At 41.9% G+C, this 24894-nt stretch overlaps 1 protein-coding gene across 1 annotated transcript; it reads left to right on the top strand.

The window, feature by feature from the left end:
- On the top strand, positions 1–6382 carry LOC118403626 (tyrosinase-like). The gene is made up of 5 exons (XM_035802403.1): positions 1–636; positions 1068–1611; positions 3723–3893; positions 4041–4192; positions 5310–6382. The coding sequence occupies exons 1-5, from the start codon at positions 63–65 to the stop codon at positions 5516–5518; spliced, it is 1650 nt and encodes a 549-aa protein (XP_035658296.1). The 5' UTR covers positions 1–62; the 3' UTR covers positions 5519–6382.
- Positions 6383–24894: the final 18512 nt, after the last annotated feature.

The raw sequence follows: 24894 nt of genomic DNA, 5'->3' as shown, positions 1-24894 counted from the left end.
GTGTCGTGGGGATCAGTCCTCGGTAAACGTGCACGTAGTCGGTGCGTTTCGGGGGTTCCACAATGAAAGCACTTGGCCTGTTTATCCTGATGGTTGGATTTTCCCGCCGCTGTGACGCACAGTTTCCGCGGGTGTGCACCAACGATGCGTCATTGAAGAGTAAGGTGTGCTGTCCCATTCCGAAGGGCTTCACCGAGCCGTGCGGTGGGCCTGGGCGGGGCCAATGCGCCAACACCCCCGACCCCACCGTGGAAGACGCCGCCTGGAAGTACGCGTACCAAGTGGACGACCGGCGCCACTGGCCGACGGTGTTCTTTAACAGGACCTGCGCGTGTGAAGGCAACTTCAGCGGGTATGACTGCACAAAGTGTACCTGGGGATACCGTGAGCCGGACTGCAAGATAAAACAGAAGCCAGCTGTGCGCAGAAACATTCGGGACCTTAGCGCTCAGGAGAAAAAGACGCTCCAGCGCTACTTTGACCGCGCGAAGAACACAATCAGCGATTTCGTCTACGCTCTGGAGTTCAAAGATAACATCGGGGGAAGCGAAGACTTCGCCAATGTCTCAGTATGGGACTTCTTCGTGGCGACGCATTACTACGCCAGCCGTGACACCATGCCACCCGCCATTACAGGTATTGATATCTAATTGATGTGCTTTATCATTTCAATCATACAAACTCGGCAGATTCACAGTGTACTGATTTTCACTAGTACTGTAACTAAGAATGAAATTGATTAACTCATTGTTCATGTGTCAACATACCATCATCAATTAGAATTAGTCATTTACCATATTTTGATAAACGAAATCAGACTATAAATGATACCAGTCAAGTTTTAACGGTAAAACCACACTGACACGATTTTATGGATGCCATCCGTGCGCACATCAATTTTTGGCGTTTTTTTTTACAGAGAAGAGATGTGTCATTCTTGTCAGTGTCAGTGTGACCTAACTGAGAATAAAAGATATAAATTGATATTGCATTTAACGGGTATAGAAGCATTCCTTTTTTTCAAAGAACAAATTTCATCTTTCCAATTTTTATATCAAACCTAACAGACATCTGTGCGAATGAGTCGGACTGCATCCTGGACTTCGCGCACGAGGGTGTCGGATTTCCCACCTGGCATCGCGCGTACCTATTGGAGTTTGAGCGGGCCGTGCAGGAGGTCAACGACGATCCCGACTGGACCGTGCCGTACTGGGATTGGAGCGCGGCGGAGGACAACCAGTGCGACATCTGTACCAACGAGTACGTCGGCAAGAACGATGAGGACGGAAAACTGGAACCGGAGTCTGTCTTCGCCAGCTGGTGGACCATCTGCGAACATCTAGCCTCGTTCGAAAACGCCACCCACAGGAACCACACCAAACCGTGCAATGTGACCAAAGTGACAGGAACGCTGAAGAGGAACCCCGGGAAAGCGGACCAGGCCATGTTCGGGAAGCCAATGGCTCACCTGCCCCTGGCGACCGAGGTGGACTTCGCCCTTCGTTTCTCCACATACGACACGCCTCCTTACAACAGAACCTGCAACTGCACCTTCCGGAACCTGCTGGAGGGATATGCCGACACCAGCACCGGCAAGTACCGAGGGACCATGTAAGCAGAATTAACGTTATTTCTACTTTTTATCAAGCTTTATTTTGATAACCGCACGATATAAATCGCACTCGCGCAGTCTTGTTGAAAGGCCAACATGCCACCATAATTAATTAGGTTTGTCTCGTCTTTGCCATGCCTGGGGCAGATCTATCTGTGACGTCTTGTTCAGTTAAACAAAACAAAACAAAACAAAACAAATTTAAAACAATGGGTATACGTATACGTGCTGGTACGAGGTGTTGTAACCCGTACTTTAACAGAATATGTTAGGAAAGCCTCCGTGAAATATTCAGTGAAATTTCGTTATTTGGTAGTACATTGGGTCGATCTCTGGTGGGCGTGTCTGTCTGAAGGCTGCATGCGGCCCGGCCTTGCAGTAAATATATTTCTTCTTCTTTCTCTTCTTGCGAGGCATTTGGCTACATACTAACCAATTATCAAAATATTGTCTCTATGTATTTGCCATGCCTGGGGGCAAATCTATCTGTGACGTCTATGTCTCCGCGTGATATGCATTTGAACGGGAATGATACGCAAAACTTCCGCGACCTAATACTTTCACCAAACGATGTCAACCTTTACAGATGACTTATTCTAAAAGTTTCTCCTTGATTATGCAACTAATATTCTATTTAACATAAACCGTTCAGTCGATGGCCGTCTCTACCCAAGTTACACAGGGTTTCCAAAAGTATGAAGGTCTTATCTTAGAAAAGAAGCCTATTCAAAAATTTTTGGCGAGCAGGTATCCTACGGCAAGCTCAGCAAGGACATTTCGCGTGGAGCAAAATGGCAAAAGCCCGCTTGATTTTGACATTCAGTACTTTCAGTACACATCGTGAAAGCATGGCCTATCAATCCTTTTGACTTTGGGAGCTTTACGCAAGAGATGTCAGAAAAGTTACCACTGCGATGGCAATCCTGCTCAGTACGAGAGGAACCGCAGGTTCAGACATTTGGTTCAGGCGCTCGGCTTGTGAGCCAGTGGTGCGAGATTATTACTGAACACCTCAAAGTCAGAATCCCGCCCAGAAAACAACGATACGGTGGGGTTGGCCAACAAAACTGAGGATTGGCGAAGTCGCATTACACTATCGTATTGAGGTCACCTGACTGGCAGCTTGCTCGAGACCCTTGCGATTTAGCCCCGCCTATTGTAAGCTCTTCGCATTTCAGCCCCTGGCTGCGAAGAGAGAGTAGTCGGCCTAGCAAATAACAATAACCAATAACAACACCACCGATAGCTACTTGAAGAGTAATGCATTATAATGCTTTTAAATAGGGCCTTCACACTGAAACCGAATCAGCAGGAATCAAGCAGAACTAGCCGAAATGTAGTATTTGCAAAATTCGTGCCACATTCGGGGCCATTCCGAGTGGGAGTTCAAAATGGTCCTTATATCCCCTTCACACGAGAAGGAATGATCCAAAATGCCGTCAGAATGAAAATTATTTTCTATTCATGGGAATTCGTAGTGTATTCTTGAAATTCGTACTGCATTCCAGATACTCCTTTGGCCACATTCAGGCAGGATTCGAAGTGGCTTGCCGTTTCGGTTCTCCATCGAATGAGATAAGAATGTTTCGAATAATGTTGGAATGCCACAGAATGCAGAGGGACTGCAGTTAGAATAGTTAGAATACACTTAGAATACACTTGGAATGCCATTCGATATTTCTTCACTTCGAATGCACCTCGACAGTTTTTGACATGTCAAAAACTTTCGAGCTAGCCAAAGGAACGGGGACGAATATCTGGAATGCAGTACGAATGTTTAGAATACAGTACGAATTGGCAGGGATTGCCAGGAATAGAAAGGAATTTTCAATCTGACGGCATTCCGGCTCATTCGTGCTCTCGTGTGAAGGGGGCTTAATCGCTCAATTGAGGATTCTTTGAGGATTCCTTGTGGTAGCACAAAAAAACTGCAAACACTGAAATCTACACTGAAGAACACTGCTTGAAGTTTACCGACCGACAACGCGGGTCTGACATTAAGACTTTCATTGACAGAACTTCTGCAAATGTCACTATCCAGCTACAACTATGCCATTGACTAATGATGTAGCTAAATATCGCTGAACTCTGGGTTTCCCTCCATGCTCAGAACATACGACAACAACACACAGGTCCCTGGAGCTCACACCCTGCACAACCACGTGCACCTTTACCTGGACGGCACGATGTCTAACGTCCCCTCCGCAGCGAACGACCCCACCTTCTTCCTGCACCACTGTAACGTCGACCGCTTGCTGGAGACGTGGATTCGTCGATATGGGTGAGTGGCCTCTTATACATCTTAGGGGAAGTTTCTATTTTCGAAAGTGTGTTCATTACTATATCAACATTTATCCAGAACCACCAGCAAGCCAAGGACTCAGATCAGCCAGAGAAAGTTTGATTGATTGATTGATTTGTCATTTAGGGCCATGGACTCGGCTCAGCCATTGACAGGTGCCAAACCCGGCCAAAACCGCTATGAGCACATCGTGCCGTTCTTCCCACCATACAGCCACGCTGACATGTTCAAACGGTCCACAGAGTTAGGCTACGACTACCAGGAGCTTTACAAAAATGGTACGATGTTTTCTTCTATTCGGCGGACTGAGTAGGATATTTACTTCCATGCACTTGGCTTGTGGTCAGACTTATATCTAAGCTATTGTGGTATTGTATCTGATTGTGCAAGGGTTATCGATCTCAATTTCCTTCACATGCACTGGCCAAGATATCAATTTCTTTTTCAAAATCACTTGTTAGAATATTTATTCATTTTACTCTTGATTTTAACTGACCTAACTGATCAGCTTAAATGTGTGCAACGGTCAAACGTGATTGGAAGTTGGTGTTGTCGTCCCTCGTCTTTCATGCAAATGATTGAATAAATGAAGACCTTTATTGTACATTCTACTGCGAAATGTTGTTCATCTTTTATTCTACCTACATTGCAGATCGACATACGAGGGGCGTTCAAGAAGTAATCCACCTGACCCACTTCCAGTTGTCTGATCTAGATGAAATTTTGTATATGTAATGATTCATATCTCTATGGGTTATGTTGCAAAAAACAGCTCTGAACTAATTTTGGTTCTTGATTTAAAGTTGTTTGAACTGAGTCAGGTGTGAAATGGACCAGGTGTGAAATGGAGCCAGTTGAGTGTCGCGCAGTGATCCGGTTTTTGTATTTGAAAGGACGCATACCAAATGAGACTTTTGATGAAATAAAAGAAACTTATGGTGATGATTCCCCATCATATGACCTTGTAAAACGCTGGCATTGTGAATTCAAACATGACCGGAAGTCTGTGGAAACAGCTCCCAGACCTGGTCGTCCCTCTTCTGCCATTGATGAGGCATCTGTTGCAGGACCAACCTGGGGCGCCCTACAAAAACGGTGTACAGAGCTGCATCAAACGATGGTAGAAATGCATAACTCTGGGTGATTCCTATGAAGAGAAAGACTAATAACTGCACCAAGTTTCATTAATCTCCTCCTTTGGGAAATGGGTCAGGTGGATTACTTCTTGAACGCCCCTCGTATTCGTTGTTCCAGAGGTGTGTGGTTGTCTCCCGGTTTCAATGTGTGTTTCGTGACAGCTGATTCGCAGTTCTGTAACATCAGTCCTGTGCCGGTTATTGTCAATATTTAGATAATGTTCTTTAATATATAAACAATTATCTATCTCCCATGTAGGGATGTATGGAGAGAGCGACCTGGGAGAGTGCAAAGCACCGAAACCAGAGGGCGTGTCTCCGGAAGTGATCGGGATGGGAGTTGGCATTGCGTTAGGGCTTGTGCTTGTTGTCACCGGCGTTGCCGTTCTATTGTTTATTTGGTGCGGTCCCAAAAAACAGCAATATCATGCCGCAGACACAGGCATGGAGATGTCCGTACGGACATAAGCAGAGCATTTTTACCAAGCCTTCTGGAGGCCTCAGTAATCTCCAGGCAGTTGGTTGAAGGATTTTAAGATTTTCTGATTGTCGGCCCTCTCTGTCTAATACTGTCTGACTAAATAGACAGAGCCATCAGACAATGCTACTATCATTCACCCAACATCTGCTTGACTACTTTGGTGGCTTGGCTAAGATATGTAGGCATCAACGCAAAGCTTATCATATTAACTAGCATATGACTAGCATAGCACTAGACAGAAATGTAGAATGTAAATTTATATGACGCAGTACAGTATATTTTGATGCATACCTAGAGTAAGTTAATTTCTATAAAAAAATATCTACCAGGTTTGGATAACGCCACTCTTAAATGCAAAAGTCTACTTTTTTAATTCTTCGAATTCCTTCCTTCTAATGCTAAGTCGGGCAAGCATGATGCAAACACCTATTTTGTGGCAACTTTTTAATTGGTGTGAAATATAGCATAGTATAACATCATATGTATAAGGCATTTGTCCAAGTAAGGTTGGCTTTGTACCAAGTTACTAGTATTCTCATAGGGCTGGTGAAAATACAAAAAGACCACATGAAACCAAATAAAAATGTTTAAGAGTCTGCAGCAAAAAAATGATATCTTATATATTGTAAAGGAAATACAATTCACCCATGATAAGCACAAAACAAGTTACATGCATCATAAAGACAGCAAGAAAGATTCAACACCAATAAATCAAAATTATTTCACCTGTTGATTGCAAAGTTGACAATCAGAATAGAAGCTTTGCACAATTTGCTTTTTTGTCATTACAATAGCACACTTATAATTGTGCAAATAATACAGTGTCAAAGAAAATTTGATACCGGTACCAACCAGAAATTGATTTGTAGACTCATCCAACAAATAAAACATGTCTGGTCTATTTGTGTGGTTGGTAATGAGTGACGTTCACTTTTATTCAGCCTTACTTCTATTATTCATTTACACATAAAATCACCAGGGTTGTTTGATAGTGGAAACATGGCCGACATCTAAAATACATATGTATCGTACTGGTGTGAAGCAATATAACAACAGTGCGAACTGCCATAGACCTAGAATAACCATAAAATAAGTTCTAAATGGTGCCATTTCATCATAGCTGCTGCCTTCAATCAAGCTGAAACCCTTGTGTATTTTGTCAATAATGGAAATATCATTGATTCTAGCTAGTCTACCGGCAAAATAGATAGAGAGCCGTGAAACTTTTATTTTGGCGTCACTTTTGAAAAAAAACAACGTCAAACTCGAGTTCAGACGCCTGGCAGATTTGTTTTCCCCGTTAATGTAATTGTTGATCACATGTACATCCTGTAGAATATACCCAACGGGCACGCACATTATTCAGTTAGACAGTAGAGTTACACCCAAACAAGCTGTGTCTTGATGTACAAAAAAACAACAATGAGAACTGGATGATCACATTCCACAAGAGTCTGAAAGAGTCCCCAAATGCGAGGGTGCTGATCATGACCACTGTCTGTACAGGATTGCAGTCGACTTTATACTCGAACCAACCTATCTATATTGTCACGTACGGGCTGACGGCTGTTCGCACACGTTGAACAGCTTCGTAGCATAACTAAATACTAGTAGATCACTTGTTTCGTATTCTTCAACTCCACACTTGCGAAAAAAATGTTAGAATCAAACAGACTTGTTAGCTGCATTTTCTTCTTTTCTATAACGTGTTGTCGAGAAGTTTACAATGTAGGAAACTTAATAACAGAAAGCAATGTAAAAACAGACCTTTTCCAAATTCTACATTGGGTTTTCATAAAACTTTATAGGTATTGACAGAAGTTTCAATTTCTTAAATTGCTGTTCCCTCTGACGTGTACCCAGGCTGTTTGCAAGAGGCTGCTCTGTGGAACAGGTGAGTGCTGTTTCTCTTGAAGTTGGAACTTCAGTTTCAGCAGTTCAGTACTGTTTGATGTCCTTTAAGTCACGTTCACTTCAATACTAAATCTTAGTTTTGGGCCTTATTTGGGACACCAGATTCTTTTCTTTACCTATCTGTCAGTAAACAGTATACTGCCTCAAGGCGTGTTCTGTACTTGTTGTTCCACTGAAAGCTTTGCCTGTTGCGCACAGGAACGTCTGCTCGATTGAGCATCAGAAGATTAAAATTAAGAAAAAAAAAGAACAAGATCTCCTGTTTTCAATCAGAATTTTTCAAGTTAAGAAACAGCACACTGTGTAAGTGGAGATAGATCCCATTTCGGTCAAAACAGAATTTTGTTGGTCGGTCACTGACTCTTTAAACAAGTGACCCACCCACCCAAATACGTTTGCATTCCAACCCACCCAAACAACGTATTGTCTTGTCTCCAATGTTGTCTTGTCTCTAATGTGATGGAAGAGCTGCCGTAGCCCGGTCGTCACATTTGACCTGTGATGCAAATAAATCCTTCAATATACGAGTATGTACCATCTCTGCCATCTTTGATTTGGAGGTCACCGTTGACAATAGTGACGTGGCACGCCCGAATGTGTGCATGACTCCATTGAAGGACGCCGTTTAGCAAAAAGTAAAATGTAAAAAAGTAACATAAGTAAAAATATTTCCATACTGTCACGCGAATCACATCGCAAAGTCCATTATATGACGAAGGTGGTGCGATAAGGTTGACACATGTACATGTACCTGCCCAAGGTGCTTTTCAGTGTGAAGTGCCTTTTTGTGTCAGAGCGCAACAGTCTGGACGGGTGGGTGTCTTCTCACTGTTCGCTCCTACCTGAAATCTTAACTAAGACGTTTATCCGTACCTTGTGTTCTGATAATGGAATAGTTTCTATGAGACAAATATTGAAAGAAAGACTTCAAGTTGATTTTACCGGCTGTTTGCGGAGGAGCGGATGTATGGTTTGGGGATTTCACTACGAAAAATTATCCATATTAGTCTTCCAAAAATGCGAGGGCGCCAATATCATGACCATCGTCTGCACAGGATTACAGTCGACTTAATAGTCAAACCAATCCATCTGTAATGTAGTCACGTACAGGCTGACGAGAGTTCTCTCTTGTTCAACAGGTTTGTTATATCCTGACCATCGTCTACATAGGACGACCTTATAGCAGAACAAACCCATCTGTAACATTGTCACGCACAGACTGGCGGCTGTTCGTACTCGTTGAACAGGTTCGTTGCACGTGCACCGATGGTAGCATAACTAAATAGATAACTGGTCTCGTGTTCTTCGAAAAAAAAAATAAGTTAGCATCAGATAGACCTATCAACTCCAATTTTCTTCTTTTCTATTTTGCAATGTAAAAAACAAGTATTGGGATCATTTTGAAACTTGATAACAGAAAGCAGTGTGAAAACAGAGAACATAAATAACCTTAGAGCCCAAGTTTGTCCATTTTTATTGCCCCAACACGGGCTTTAACAAACGACCCTGGTTTGACACTAATTTGCCAGTACTGGTGCTGAAAACGTATCCTAAAGAAGTAAGCATTGGGCACCTTCAAAATGCGCATTGGGTTTCCAGAAGACTTTATATTGTCGATAGAAGCTTAAGTTTCTTAAGTTGCTGGCGCAAGGTGACGAAGAACAACTTTTGTATTTAAAAGCGTAACATCCGCTCTGACATGTACCCAGCCAGTGTGCGTGAGGGTGCCCTGTGGAACAGGTAAGTGGTGCGTTTCTTGAAGCTGGATTTTCTGTTTGAGTACTTCAATGATGTTTAATGTCGAAGCATTGAAGTCACGTTGACGTCAATACTAAAGCTTAGTTTTTGACCTTATTTGGGACACTTCACTCTTTACCTATCTATCGTTAAACAGCAAGTCGTGCTCTGTACTTGTTGAAGTTGTTCCACTGAGAGCTTTGCCTCCTGCGCGCAGGTACGTCCACTCGATTGAGCAAAATTAAATGTCAGATCTAGAACAAGACTAAACCCTCAGACAATCTCCAATTTGAAATAATATTTTAATTCTCGACGTTAAGAAACAGCACAGTGGGTCAGCGGAGATAGATCTCCATTTCAGTCAAATGGGTCGGTCACGCCCCCTAAGAAACAAATTGCACAATCGCGGTGCCATGACACAGGGAAACCGCGCTATCGCGAGAATAAAACCACAACACATGTGATAGATTAAGTTTGTGTTTTGGTCGGTTATTTGAAAGTTTGTCAGAATTTTGCATTAAGAATTCTCTGTCATTGCATATCTTATTCTCCCTACGTACCTACATTGTGTTTCTTTCCACGGTGAGCTTGAAATAAGTCAAATAAACGAAGCAATACACGGTTATGATAGAAAGTGTGGTAGACAATCGACATGTGTTTTATTGGTGAATCATTACTGTAAATTCCTTATTTCACGGCTGGAGGTGGACGTTTTTTGCGGTGTTAACCTTTACAGTCGAAACTGTAGAACAGTAGAAATATATCTTTTTATATAATACCCCCAATCCACTGGGACGGCGCTCTCGCGGCGCTCTCAAGGTGGGTTTACACCTGCGTATATTTTCAAGTGCGCGCGAGTTCCGCATGAAATTTTGTCAATACGCGGCCGAACGCCCAACATTTGGAATTTTTTGGGAATAGATTAAATTGTACGTCGAGCCCATCTGGCGTTTGAATTACGACTTCAGCGTTTTCATTTCGCATGAGATGCGTATGATTGCAACTGAAATGCGCAACAAAATTTTCCGTACTGCGAATAGATTCGTATGGGGTACGTATGTTGGGCGTTTTCCGGACGCACACAACGTCTACCGACCGCATGCCTGACGCACCTGGTGCTAACTGCATTCCAAACGCATTTCAGGTGTGTCAGAGGAACAGTTTGTGTTACATATACTTTTGTTTGCGAGCATTGCCAATAGAGTATTTTTGTTAGATGAACCCTTTGTACTACGTATGCCTTTGTTTACAGGCAGTGCAAGTAGAACATTGACAAGTAAACAGTGAAGAGTTTTTTTTATTCATTTGAGAAGCAGTAAAGCAGTGACACTGTGTTTTTACAGAAATGTGGGCCATCATTTACCAAAATTATGTGCACTGTTAAGATTGTGTTTGTTTTCACTTTGTCCTTAATGATTTCCCCTATCATCTTAGTACTTCAACTACTATAAAAGTCACACTCATACACACCACAAAACGTATTCAAGATCTTTATCAAACACGTAAATTAAACAATTATGAAACCTTACGCCCTCTTTCAAAGTTGTAATATGGCTCTATATTGCACCTTTATATCATGTGGTTCTACACACACAAAAAAGTGCCATTATCAGCAAATTAAGTCAAATATCTGTTACACAAAATGGCACATGTGTCACACAAATTGACCCAGTGCTTGAGCAGGTTCCTCTACATCTTCCCGTCCCTGGAGGCTCTGTTGGGACCAGTGTCCTGCATTCATGGTGTCCTGCAAGTTGTGAACATCTCTCCATGCCCCCGGTACAAATTCGTCAGTCCTGGCCTGGATCTGACATCATAAACCGGAAGATTTCAAAAAATCCCTATCGACCAGAGGGTTTGTCCATTCTGTCCAGAGCTAATAGAAGACGAATATCACTTTATGGTTGTATGTCCCAAATATTCCGATATACGCAATTCTCTATACAGAATTCGAAGGCTGTCATTTTGTACACAAGGATTTATCCAAATGGACCTGAAGTGCAAATTCAAATACATAATGACATGTGACAATCCCTGCATGGCAGATATAGGAAAATATATCAAAGAAGGTTTAGACATTAGAAATTCCCCAAATGATTGTAAAAGCTTCCAATGATCGTAAGAAACTTATCCCATAATACAACTCCTGTATTAGTTAGATAAGCCTTAACTAAAGTTAAGAGGTACAAAGTATGGCATCTACATAACTACAGTGCTACATTTTGTATAAGCACTGTAGTTATGTACATGCCATACTTTGTACCTCGTACAATTGTTGTGCAATAAAGTTATATACATCTTGATATGATTTTTGTCTGGAGTCAGATGCACTTTCGTATTTATTCCAAATCTGGAGTGTGCGTCGATCACGCTATCAGTACGCGTAGTATGCGCAAAGCGATCGCAGAACGCACGGTACTAAATCGTGATCTATGTGTGCATTCGTTATACGGTCGCTCATGGTGCGTTGTGTCTGCGCTGTAAGAACGCTATGTACTCGCAATACCGCGATTTCCGCTTATTACTGCGTGTAAAGCGCAAACATGTAGCGTCTTCATAGCGCAATCGACCGACGTGGGACCACTGTATTGCGCATCCATAACGTTTTGGGCACCAAACTGCGTACGAATGATAGTTTTGTGCATGTCCAAAACTATCAGACGAACTGGGCGTATATTTTCGTTTGCCTGCGTACGTGAAACTTTCTAAAGACGATTCAGATGCGATAGAGGTGCGACTTGTGCGTGCGGCCGCGTATTGAAGAAATTAGTCAAAATGTCGAAAAATGTCAAAACGGAACTCATGCGGCATGAAAATATACGCAGGTGTAAACCCACCTTCACGGCGATGGCAAATTTGACCATCGCGGTGAGAGCGCTGTGAAATCGCCAAGGTCGCCATGGGAGCGCGGTGAGAGCGCCGTGAAAGCGCCATGAGAGCGCGGTGGGAGTGCGAGAGCGCCGTCACCACGGCGATGGTATGGAGCCCTGCCATACCATCGCCGTGAGAGCGCCGAGCATGGCGATGCAACAATGATCGCCATGAGAGCGCCATGAGAGCGCCAAGAGAGCGCGGAGAGCGACAATAGGGCTAAACAATGGTATATGATAGGCCCCATTCCACTAGGACGGCGATCTCACCACGCTCTCGCTGCGCTCTTATATATAGTTCATACAATCTTTATTCTTGAAGAAGTGTATTTTTATGATTTTTTTTGTCAAATCATACTTTTGTGTCATGAATCACTTCCTAATTAAAATCATGGGTAATACAATTTGGACAACTACACATACAATGCTTTTATTCAGCGCTTCGAATCACATGATTTCTCCATATTAGATATAACACAAATTCACGAGAAAGAACTCGGAGAAATGTTCAAAACGTGCCAATGATGTACAATGAATTAACCTGAGATGGAATAATCAAGAACACAAAGGTTTATTATGTCTTGACTTATTTTTAAATTTCAAGAGAATAACATTTTAGTTTTCATGTTCTTAACCTGTAGATTGAGATTATGGAAGACTTATTGTCAATAGATCAAATCGTTTCACTATTGTATAATTTTCGATAATAACGTGGCATGATAATGATATTCATTTTAAACAAGTTACACGGCAAATCTGGTTTTTTCTAAAAACAGCAATTCAAACGTATGGGTTATCTTAGACTCACGCTGAGCCCTGTACAGTGAACAAAATTGGATTTGTTTACAGCCTTAATTTTGTAATTTAAAATTGCGTGAGACGAAAAGGTATGACTTAGTAGACAATAGAATACACAAAACGTAAGAAATTTCGTTCTTTATCTCTGACATTCGTTAAGTAATCTTTAAAGTCTTTGGCAGCTCATAGAAATTGCTGACCTTTGAGTTTTCCGTCGCGCTGAGAGCGCGCTGGCGTCGCAGTAGAGATTCCACTAGAGCAGCTTTTTCTGCCATCACGGCGCTCTCACGGCGATGGGGCGAATTTTCCATCGCCGTGAGAGCGCCGTGAGAGCGCCGTCAAGTGGAATGGGGGCCTAACACACTGTTGGGGTGCCATGACATCTCAGCAATCATAGGTCACCGCGAAAATAAAACGACCGACAATATGTCAAGGTATACAGTATTGTCTTGTCTCCAATGTTGTCTTGTCTCCAATGTTCTGGAAGAGCTGCCGTAGGCCTGTCGTTACCTTTGACCTGTGATGCAAATAAATCCTTCAATATATGTACCATCTCTGCAAACTTTCCGCCATCTTTGATTTGGAGGTCACCATTGACAATAGTGACGTGGCACGCCCGAACGTGTGCATGTCTCCATTGAAGGACGCCGTTTAGCAAAAAGTAAAATGTAAAAAAAGTAACATGAGGGAAAATGTTTCCATACTGTCCCACGTGTCACATCGCAAAGTCCATTATGATTCATATGACGAAGGCGACACGATAAGGTTGACACATGTACCTGCCCAAAGCGCGCTTTTCAGCGTGTGAAGTGCCCTTTTTAGTGTCAGAGCGCAACAGTATAGACAGGTAGATCTTTTCTCACTGTTCGCTTCTAACTATCCTACCTGAAATCTTAACTAAGACGTTTATCCGTACATTGTGTTCTGATAATGGAACGGTCTCTTTGAGACAAATATTGAAAGAAAGACTTCAAGTTGATTTTACCGACCATTTGGGGAGGAGCGGATGTATGGCTTGGTGAATTTCACCACAAAATATTATCCATATTCGTCTTCCACAAATGCGAGGGCGCTGATCATGACCATCGTCTGCACAGGATTACAGTCGACTTTATGGTGGAATCAACCCATCTGTAATATAGTCACGTACAGGCTGACGACTGTTCTCACTCGTTGAACAGGTTCGTTGCACGTACACCAATGGAAGCATAACTAAATAGATATCTTGTTTCGTGTTCTTCAACTCCACATTTGCACAAAAACTATGCTAGAATCAGATTGGACTTATCAGCTACACTTTTCTTCTTTTCTATAACGTGTTGCAGGGCAGTTTGGAATGTAGAAAACAAGTGTTGGGATCATTTTGAAACTTAATAACAGAAAGCCATGTGAAAACAGAGAACATAGATGACTTTCATCTTAAGAGCCCAAGTATGTAAATTTTTATTGCCCTAACGCAGGCTTCTAACAAACGACCCTGGTTTGACACTAATTTTCCTGTACCGGTGCTGAAGACGTAACCTAAAGAAGTAAGCATGGGACAGCTTCTTCAAAATCAACATCAAGTTTCCAGAAGACTTAGTATTATGGATAAAAGTTTAGGTTTCATAAATTGCTGGCACAAGGTGACGGGGAACAACTTTTGACATTAAAAGCGTAACGTCCGCTCCGACATGTACCCAGTCAGTTTGCGTGAGGCGGCTCTGTGGAACAGGTAAGTGGTGTGTTTCTTGAAGCTGTACTTTAAGTTTCAGCGGTTCAATGATTTTTTTATGTCGGAGCGTTGGAGTCAGGTTGACGTCAATACTAAAGCATATATTGTTTACCTTATTTGGGACATCAAATGTCGGTAAACAGCTCGTCGTGCGCTGTACTTGTTCCACTGACAGCGTTGCCTGCTGCGCGCAGGTACGTCTGTCCGACTGAGCATCACACGAGAATAATTGAATAACAGAACAAAACTGAACTCTCAAACAATCTCCATCTTGAAATAACATTAAAATTTCCGACGTTAACAAACAGCACAGTGTGTCAGCGGAGATAGATCTCATTTTTAGTCAAATAGGTCGGCCACGCCCCCTTTGAACAAGTGACACAAGTCACCCCCACCCAAATACGTTGGTATTTCAATTCAACAAAACAAGTACTGTACATTGTTTGAGTTCATTTTCACACGTGATTGTTAAGCTACTCAATTCTTACCAGTTTAAAAAAAACATATTTTCACGGTGCAGTCAAGCGGACAGAGGACATTTCGACACACAGATCACCGAAGTACGTGTCTTGTGAATTACTACTGTAAATTCCTTAATATGGCAGTTGGAGGGGCAACTTGTTTTATGGTGTTAACTTTTACAGTTTAAAATGTAGAACAGTAAATACAAATAACACAATCGCGGTGTAAAATAAAACCACGACACATGTCATAGATCAAGTATGTGTTTTGGTAGGTTATTTGTAAGTTTGTCAGAATTTTGTATTAATAGTTCTCTGTCATTTTATATACATTCTCCCTACGCACCTACAATGTCTTTTTCTTTCCCTAGGGAGCATGAAATAAGTCAAATAATCAGTGCACGGTTATGAAAGAAAGTGTTATAGACAATCAACATGTAGTTTGCTGATTAATTATGTACTGTAACTTTCCTTATTTTCGTAGTAGGAGGTGAAGTTTTCTTGGTCACGTTTACAGTTGAAACTGTAGAATAGTAGAAATACATAACACACTATTGGGATGCCATGACATCTCAGCAATCAGAGGTCACCGCGAAAATAAAACGACCGAGAATATGTCAAGGTATGCAGTATTGTCTTGTCTCCAATGTTGTCTTGCCTCCAATGTTCTGGAAGAGATGCCGTAGGCCTGTCGTTACCTTTGACCTGTGATGCAAATAAATCCTTCAATATATGTACCATCTCTGCAAACTTTCCGCCATCTTTGATTTGGAGGTCACCATTGACAATAGTGACGTGGCACGCCCGAACGTGTGCATGTCTCAATTGAAGGACGCCGTTTAGCAAAAAGTAAAATGTAAAAAAAGTAACATGAGGGAAAATGTTTCCATACTGTCCCACGTGTCACATCGCAAAGTCCATCATGATTCATATGACGAAGGCGACACGAAAAGGTTGACACATGTACCTACCCAAAGCGCGCTTTTCAGCGGGTGAAGTGCCCTTTTTAGTGTCAGAGCGCAACAGTATAGACAGGTAGATCTTTTCTCACTGTTCGCTTTCAACCATCCTACCTGAAATCTTAACTAAGACGTTTATCCGTACATTGTGTTCTGATAATGGAACGGTCTCTTTGAGACAAATATTGAAAGAAAGACTTCAAGTTGATTTTACCGACCATTTGGGGAGGAGCGGATGTATGGTTTTGGGATTTCACCACAAAATATTATCAATATTTGTCATCCCCAAATGCGAGGGCGCTGATCATGACCATCGTCTGCACAGAATTACAGTCGAATTATAGTCGAACCAACCCATCTGTAATATAGTCACGCACAGACTGACGGCTGTTCTCACTCGTTGAACAGGTTCGTTGCACGTACACCAATGGAAGCATAACTAAATAGATATCTTGTTTCGTGTTCTTCAACTCCACATTTGCACAAAAACTATGCTAGAATCAGATCGGACTTATCAGCTACACTTTTCTTCTTTTCTATAGGCTCGTTCTCATTTAAATGTCGAAATGCTGTCGCCTGACTTTACGCCTTGATATGGAGCAAATTATAGACAACATCACTGGTTCCTTCATTTTTCCACAACCCCTGTAATGTTTTACAAACGATGCACAACAACATTCGTATTGGTTGATGGCTTAGAAGGTTATTACAGCCTCGGGTGGGATTTCAACCCCTAAAAAATGGCTGTCGCCTGAGAAGAAACGAAGATTTCAAATAGTAGCCAAAAATGTAACAATTCAGTTCCCAGAATAATAGTTCGGTAGGTGAAACCAGCTACACAGGCCCTCTGTCCGATCACGTCAGATCGTTACTATCACTGATCTTGGAGGCCGTGTGAGGTGGTCTATGCCTGTCGCCAGATTCTGTAACAAACGTTACCACCACTAGTACGATGGTTGCCACGGTTTTATTATCCACGTATAAGACTAGAAATGACCGTTTTTGTGACGCTGTAAAGTTTTTCCGGCTTCCTAAAGAAACAAGAAAGGGTTGCTGACTGTTTTTTGTATCCCACCTTGCTTAACAAAATGTTGTACAGAAACGACTGTAACAAACGTTACCATTGTTTGATGCTGTCAACGCTTTCTATTTGACCTGGTGTAAAAAAGCTGCCCACTTTTCAAATGCCCCTTTGGACATCCACTTATACCTAAATGATGTAGTCAATAAGGTAAGTTCTTTAGAAGAAAACAGGGTAAAGTCTACTGTTGTAACAAACGTTACCGGTAACGTTTGTTACCTGCCCTGTAATGTATTATCAATGGGACCGAAAATAATAAGTTGCCATTTTTTGGCTATGGTTAAAAGAGGAATTTTCCTACACAACCAGGTAGATTTTACTGAAAATAAAGCGGATTTATTTTTCAACCAAAAAAATGCCATTTTCGACATTTCAATGAGAACGAGTGTATAACGTGTTGCAGGGCAGTTTGCAATGTAGAAAACAAGTGCTGGGATCATTTTGAAACTTAATAACAGAAAGCCATGTGAAAACAGAGAACATAGATGACCTTCTTCTTAAGAGCCCAAGTATGTAAATTTTTATTGCCCTAACGCAGGCTTCTAACAAACGACCCTGGTTTGACACTAATTTGCCAGTACCGGTGCTGAAGACGTAACCTAAAGAAGTAAGCATGGGACAGCTTCTTCAAAATCAACATCAAGTTTCCAGAAGACTTAGTATTATGGATAAAAGTTTAGGTTTCATAAATTGCTGGCACAAGGTGACGGGGTGGTGTGGCGTCGGGCTTGGCGTAACTGGTAGAGCGTTCGGCTCGGAACCTAGAGGTTCTGAGTTCGATCCCCACCATGCCCCGCCCCGACGTTGTGCCCTTGGGAAAGGCACTTTACACGACCTTCCTCACTCCATCCAGGTGTAAAAATGGGTACCTTCTGTCTGTACCGTGTATGTGGCACTGTTAATATAAGTTACAAAAAACTTGAGTGCAGTGCCACATTGTCCTCGTCTGTCCAAAAAGCAAAAAAAAAAAAAGTGACGGGGAACAACTTTTGACATTAAAAGCGTAACGTCCGCTCCGACATGTACCCAGTCAGTTTGCGTGAGGCGGCTCTGTGGAACAGGTAAGTGGTGTGTTTCTTGAAGCTGTACTTTAAGTTTCAGCGGTTCAATGATTTTTTGGAGCGTTGGAGTCAGGTTGACGTCAATACTAAAGCATATATTGTTTACCTTATTTGGGACATCAAATGTCGGTAAACAGCTCGTCGTGCGCTGTACTTGTTCCACTGACAGCGTTGCCTGCTGCGCGCAGGTACGTCTGTCCGACTGAGCATCACACGAGAATAATTGAATAACAGGACAAAACTGAACTCTCAAACAATCTCCATCTTGAAATAACATTAAAATTTCCGACGTTAAGAAACAGCACAGTTGGTCAGCGGAGATAGATCTCATTTTCAGTCAAATAGGTCGACCACGCCCCCTTTGAACAAGTGACACAAGTCAACCCCACCCAAATACGTTGGTATTTCATGATCAATTCAACCAAACAAGTACACTGTTTGTGTTTGTTTTCACCCGTGATTGTAAAGCTAGTCAATTCATACCCGTTTAAAAGAAATATATTTTCACGGTGGCAGTCAAGCGGACAGAGGACATTTCGACAAACAGATCACCGAAGTACGTGTTTTGTGAATATTACTACTGTAAATGCCTTAATTTCGCAGTTGGAAGGGTAAGTTGTTTTGTGGTGTCAACGTTTACAGTTGGATATGAAGAACAGTAAATACAAATAACACAATCGCAGTGCCATGACACTGCGAAACGTAACGCGTCATCGCGAAAATAAAAACACAACACATATCAGAGATCAAGTATGTGTTTTGGTAGGTTATTCGTAAGTTTTTCAGAAGTTTTTCATTTCTTATTTTATTCTCCCTACGTACCTACAATGTGTTTTTCTTTCCCTAGTGAGCTTGAAAAAAAGTCAAATAAACAAAGCAATACACGGTTATGATAGAAAGTGTGGTAGTCAATCAACATTTGGTTTGTTGATGAATTATTATTGTACCTTCCCTTATTTTTGTGGTAGGAGGGCAAGTTTTTTGCGCGATGTTCAAGTTTACAGTTGAAAATGTGGAACTGTAGAAATACATGACACACTGTTGGGGTGCCATGACATCTCAGCAATACAGAGTTCACCGCGAAAATATAACCAGCGCGAATATGTCAAGGTATACAGTATTGTCTTGTCTCCAATGTTGTCTTGTCTCTAATGTTCTGGAAGAGCTGCCGTAGGCCTGTCGTTACCTTTGACCTGTGATGCAAATAAATCCTTCAATATATGTACCATCTCTGCAAACTTTCCGCCATCTTTGATTTGGAGGTCACCATTGACAATAGTGACGTGGCACGCCCGAACGTGTGCATGTCTCCATTGAAGGACGCCGTTTAGCAAAAAGTAAAATGTAAAAAAAGTAACATGAGGGAAAATGTTTCCATACTGTCCCACGTGTCACATCGCAAAGTCCATTATGATTCATATGACGAAGGCGACACGATAAGGTTGACACATGTACCTACCCAAAGCGCGCTTTTCAGCGTGTGAAGTGCCCTTTTTAGTGTCAGAGCGCAACAGTATAGACAGGTAGATCTTTTCTCACTGTTCGCTTCTAACTATCCTACCTGAAATCATAACTAAGACGTTTATCCATACCTTGTGTTCTGATGATGGAACGGTCTCTTTGAGACAAATATCGAAAGAAATACTTCAAGTTAATTTTACCGGCTGTTTGGGGAGGAGCGGATGTATGGTTTTGGGATTTCCCCACGAAAAATTATCCATATTTGTCTTCCACAAATGCGACGGCGCTGATCATGGCCATCGTCTGCACAGGTTTACAGTCGACTTTATAGTCGAACCAATCCATCTGTAATATAGTCACGCACAGACTGACGGCTGTTCTCACTCGCTGAACAGGTTCGTTACAAGTACACTGATGGTAGTTAAACTAAATAGATAATTTGTTTCGTGTTCTCTCCACATATGCGATAAAAGTATATTAGAATACTTGCATGCAGATCACATACCTAAAGCCTTGAGCAAACGTACGAGTGACGTGCGTTGACGTACTCCCTCCCTGCTCTTGCCAGTCGTTCCCCACGTTTTCAGAAAAACGTGGCAGACGTGGCCTCCCAAAACGTACAGGGACTCTGAATAGAAAGTGGCTATTTGCAGGATGATCCACTCAAGTGGTCCCATTGCCTTTGACATAATAGCTGACTTGAAATTATTCATATGTACATGTCAAGGATTTCTTTTCTGCCCCCAGGCGTCATGGCAATCTTCACCGTCTTCCTGGCACTTGCGTGTCTTTTCTCAGGATGGTCGGATGCAGGCGCTCAAGGTATGGAAGATTTCCAAAGCCCAGTCTAAATAGAGCTGTATTGGGTATACTACGTGTATTACATGAGCTGGAATGAAGGCAAAATCTGGCACCAAGTCCCGTGAAGCCTGTGACGAAACAGATATGTCATACGTCGCTTTTCTAATCAATATTTGCCTCCGAGTACGGAAGGTTTGTTTTCATTGTGTTTGGATGTGTGTCTTCATGGTTTATTTGTAAACTCTGTCAGTAGAGTGGCAGGCAATGAGTAGACAGATGGTGTCACGGTAAAGATCATATATATACTTGCGGCAGTGACAGGAAGCAAAGTTCAGAGGTGGTAGAACTAGTCATTTGTCTCTAGACATGGTAAATAAAAAGCATTATTGAAATGGTAATGATTGTCTCTTGCAGTCTTACTGGACGGGAAAATAAGACAAACCAAGCCTGAGAAAGAATGGATTGGATGTATAGTCCTGTAGTTTAGCAAAATTTTTGCTGCTCACGCATCACTAGTTTTGGGGTCTTCAGAGGATGTCATCCATAAAATCAAGTCAGTGTGGCCTGATGTTAATCAAATCTTACTCGCACAATTAATGGAACTGAATTAAACAAGACATATGAGTTACCTAAAATATTTTACGGCGACGTGATTCTTGAAATTTTGTTTTATTTGTGTTGCAGGCGCTGACAAAGTGACGTTAGCAAAACTAAGGGAAAATCTACAAAGCGCCATAGAGCTGGAGTGGGCCACCATCCCACCGTATCTAACCGCTGCCCTCAGCATCAAGGACGGCACAAACACGCAGGTGAGCGGTCTACTGTGGAGCATCTTGGGGGACGAGATGCATCACCTGGCGTTGGCGGCCAACATGCTCAACGCCATAGGCGGGGCGCCCGTGCTGAACGACCCAGCCAGAGCACCGCAGTACCCGGGACCCCTCCCCGCTGGCTGCCTCCCCGGCCTCACCGTAACGCTGGAGAAGATGACCAGGGCTCACACGGAAAAGGTCTTCATGGGAATCGAAACGCCCGAATGTGAAGACTCCGTCACGAAATTTCATGATCACCTCTCAAAAGCGGCATCCCCAGATCTTAAAGCGACCAACAAAATGTCTGAAAACGTGGAAGACGCCTTTCCCGGACTCTTGGCTAAATGTGACGAGGAGGGCTACATTCCAAATACCATAGGTGCGATCTACATCCACAAGATTCTGTGTCCCATGCTGAAGCTGGAGATGCAAGCAAGCGACCTTTGTCCCCAAGGGACAATTTTCACAGGAGAGAGCGGGTTTCAAGTTGAACTTGAACCCCAGGTTTTCAAGGTCAGCGACCTTACAACGGCCATCAAGGCTATTGCCTTGATAATTTCTCAAGGAGAGGGCGGAGATGCTTGCAACCCTTATGTTGATGACCAGATCACTGGCAGCGATGACAAGGTACCGTGTCACTACTTCAAGTTTGCGGAGATCGTCAAGGGTAAGGGGGTGGAGTATGGAGGCAACCCTTGCCAAGCGAGAGACCCGCGGTGCACAGCTTACTTTTCGCCGTGCGATGGCAAGGACTGTGACAACGTGATTACCTTCAGCGGAGCAGATGTACAATTCGATGGGAGTGACGTGTGGCCAATCATCCCCAACCCCAGCACCGAACTCTACCGTTCCGGATCCAGGGCAAGGGTTCTGTCAGACGACTTCAATGCAATATACGTGAAGCTCATGAAGTGCCTACATGAAGCTGTGAACGGACACCCGGAGAAGCTGAGTGTGGATTCGGATCCCCAGGGAGACTGCATCGTCGGTATGAACAAACTTAAGAGCAAAGGCATCGACCTCGTGAAGACACCCATCTATGTTGGAGGTGATCCTGACGTCGGTCCTAACGCCTCTCCCACTTACGAGTTCGACGATGAGTCGAAAGGCCAACAGCAACAGCAACGCATTGAGCTTTAAAGTGCTTATGACACAAATGACACCAAAATACAACACTTTCTTGTCATATTCAACAATAATGGTATAATTGAATCAATATATACCTTTGCACCAAAATATACACACCTCTACTCGTACTTTCACTGAATAGCGCAACAAGAAAAAGTCAACAATTACACTCGAGCTTTCTATCGTTAGATAATCAATTTATACATTGATTGCTTGGCAATATCATAGAAAACTTGGGAAGCAGTTCACGAATTGGCAGATTGAGAAAATACTTTTGAGAAGTTAACAGTGCTTAACTATTGTGATTACATGAAATATTGCAATGTGTTACAGTTTTGTATTTTGGTGTCATTATCATAAGCACTTTAAACGATCCAGCTCGACTGCATGAAAGTTGGAGTATCAAGCAGACCGTTCGCAGGTTCCTGCAAAATGCATCGACAACTGCCGTCTTCTTAGCACGCTTAAAGAGAAGTTTATTTGCAAGTTAAAGAGGGACTCAGCAACAGAGGAAATTGTTCTAGTTCTCGAGACAATATTTTCCTGAATGCCAAAAAAAGCAATCATATAAGAAACTTGACATTGAATTTGGACTAGGTAGCATTTACTTCATACAGCAGTATCCTGATACCCCCAAGTACCCTCCAGATAAATTACAGCGAGGTGCAACATAGTACTAGTATATTGCCAGAACTATTGATCTTTAAGTTACTTTGTCAATGTGTCTGGATACCCGCTTCTGGGGCTGAGCCCCCCTTTAAGAGATTTCTTTTCCCTTTATCCGATTAGTTAAGCTAGATATCAAGTTACAGTATAAACATATGAGTAACATCAACATATAAAATGGGAATCATAACTAGAATTGCCTAATAAAGAAAGACACAAGAAATATGGAAGACAAATATGGTATCTAGGGTACAGTGGGAACTGTGAGTAGAATGGTGCAAGACAAATGCAATCCAGTACCTTTTAGATAAGAGCAACTACTTAGGATTTGTGAACTATTCTGGTGCTATCATTTAAGGCCATGGAGGATTTACAACAGAATAGCATGCAAAAAGTCATAGTAGTTTTGGCTGTGCTGCTAGCATAGGGATGTTTGGATACCACCATTTAGTTATAGCTACAATGAATTATAAGTATCATAAAATGGATGCATGCAGTATTAGTGTTCAGCTGGGCAACTAGGAATATTCTGAGTGGCATAGATATATGATATGGTACGCAAGGCATTATGACTAGAATGGCACTAGACAAAAATGTACAATAAGCTTAATATCATGTAGTACCAGCATATCACATTTAGCCATTTCTCATATATCTATTGCTAGGTCTGGATGCCTGCTCCCTTGAATGCAAAAGTATTCTTTCCTGTTTTTTTATCCTTCTTCCTTCTAATACTTAGATGGGAAAGGTTCATGCAAATACCCATTTTGTGGCAACTTTTTAATTGGTGTGAAATATAGCATTTAGAGCATAAGGTAATAGAGAGATACTAGAAACTCCTATGTATAAGACATTTGTCCATCTAAGGTTGCCTTTGTACCAAGGTTTTGCTTATAGGCTGGTGGAAAAAAACAAAAGGACCACATGTTTAGAGACCAAATAGAAATGTTTAAGATTCAGCAATAAGTAACATCTTAGAGATTGTAAAGGAAATGAAATTCACCCATGGTAAAGACAAAACAAGTTGTATGCATCATTAAGATATCCAATGACACATGATGTAACTGCTGTACTATTTCATAATTCCATCAATGGATAGTAGAGACAGCAAGAAAGATTCGACACCAGTAAATCAAAATTATTTTACCTGTTGATTGCAAAGTTGACATTCAGAATAGACGTTTTGCACAATTGGCTTTTTTTTGTCATTACAATAACACACTTATATTTGTGAAAATAATACAGCATCATACAAAATTTCAAACCTGTCCCAAACAGTTAATGATTGTAGACTCACCTAGCAAATAAAACATGTCTGGTCTATTTGTGTGGTTGGTAATGAGTGATGTTCACTTTTAACCATACTACTATCATCCATTTACATGAATATCACTAGGGTTGTCAGTGGAAACATGTACTAGTATCTTACTGGTGTGAAAACATATAGCAACAGTGACAACTATCATAGATCAAGAATAACCATAAGATATGTTCTAGATGTTAAATCATTATAGCAGAATTTCATTATAGCAGCTGCCTTTAATCAAATACTAATGAAACAAAAACTCTAACATGAATGAGTGTGAATTAATGTACTGTATATTTTCACGAGTGCAGACCATGATTTGGCATAAATGACAGATGGAGTGCAAACATTCCTTAATTAGCATTTTATATCAATGAAAAGAACTGAGCAACATAACTTCATTCAATCAATCAATCAATCAATCAATCAATCCATTCAAATTATTACAATGTTGACAATTACAAAGTGACCATTATAATAGGCCATACTATATGGGAGGCGAACAAAATCAAGCTGAAGAGCTTGTGTATTTTGTCCTTTCAGGCCACAAAATGTGTTTTTCCTGCCCAAGGGAGCTTCAAATAAGTCAAATAG

The sequence above is a fragment of the Branchiostoma floridae genome, chromosome 16, assembly GCF_000003815.2.
Source record: "Branchiostoma floridae strain S238N-H82 chromosome 16, Bfl_VNyyK, whole genome shotgun sequence".
NCBI classification, from domain to species: domain Eukaryota; kingdom Metazoa; phylum Chordata; class Leptocardii; order Amphioxiformes; family Branchiostomatidae; genus Branchiostoma; species Branchiostoma floridae.
This window is presented reverse-complemented; position numbering and strand designations above follow the sequence as displayed.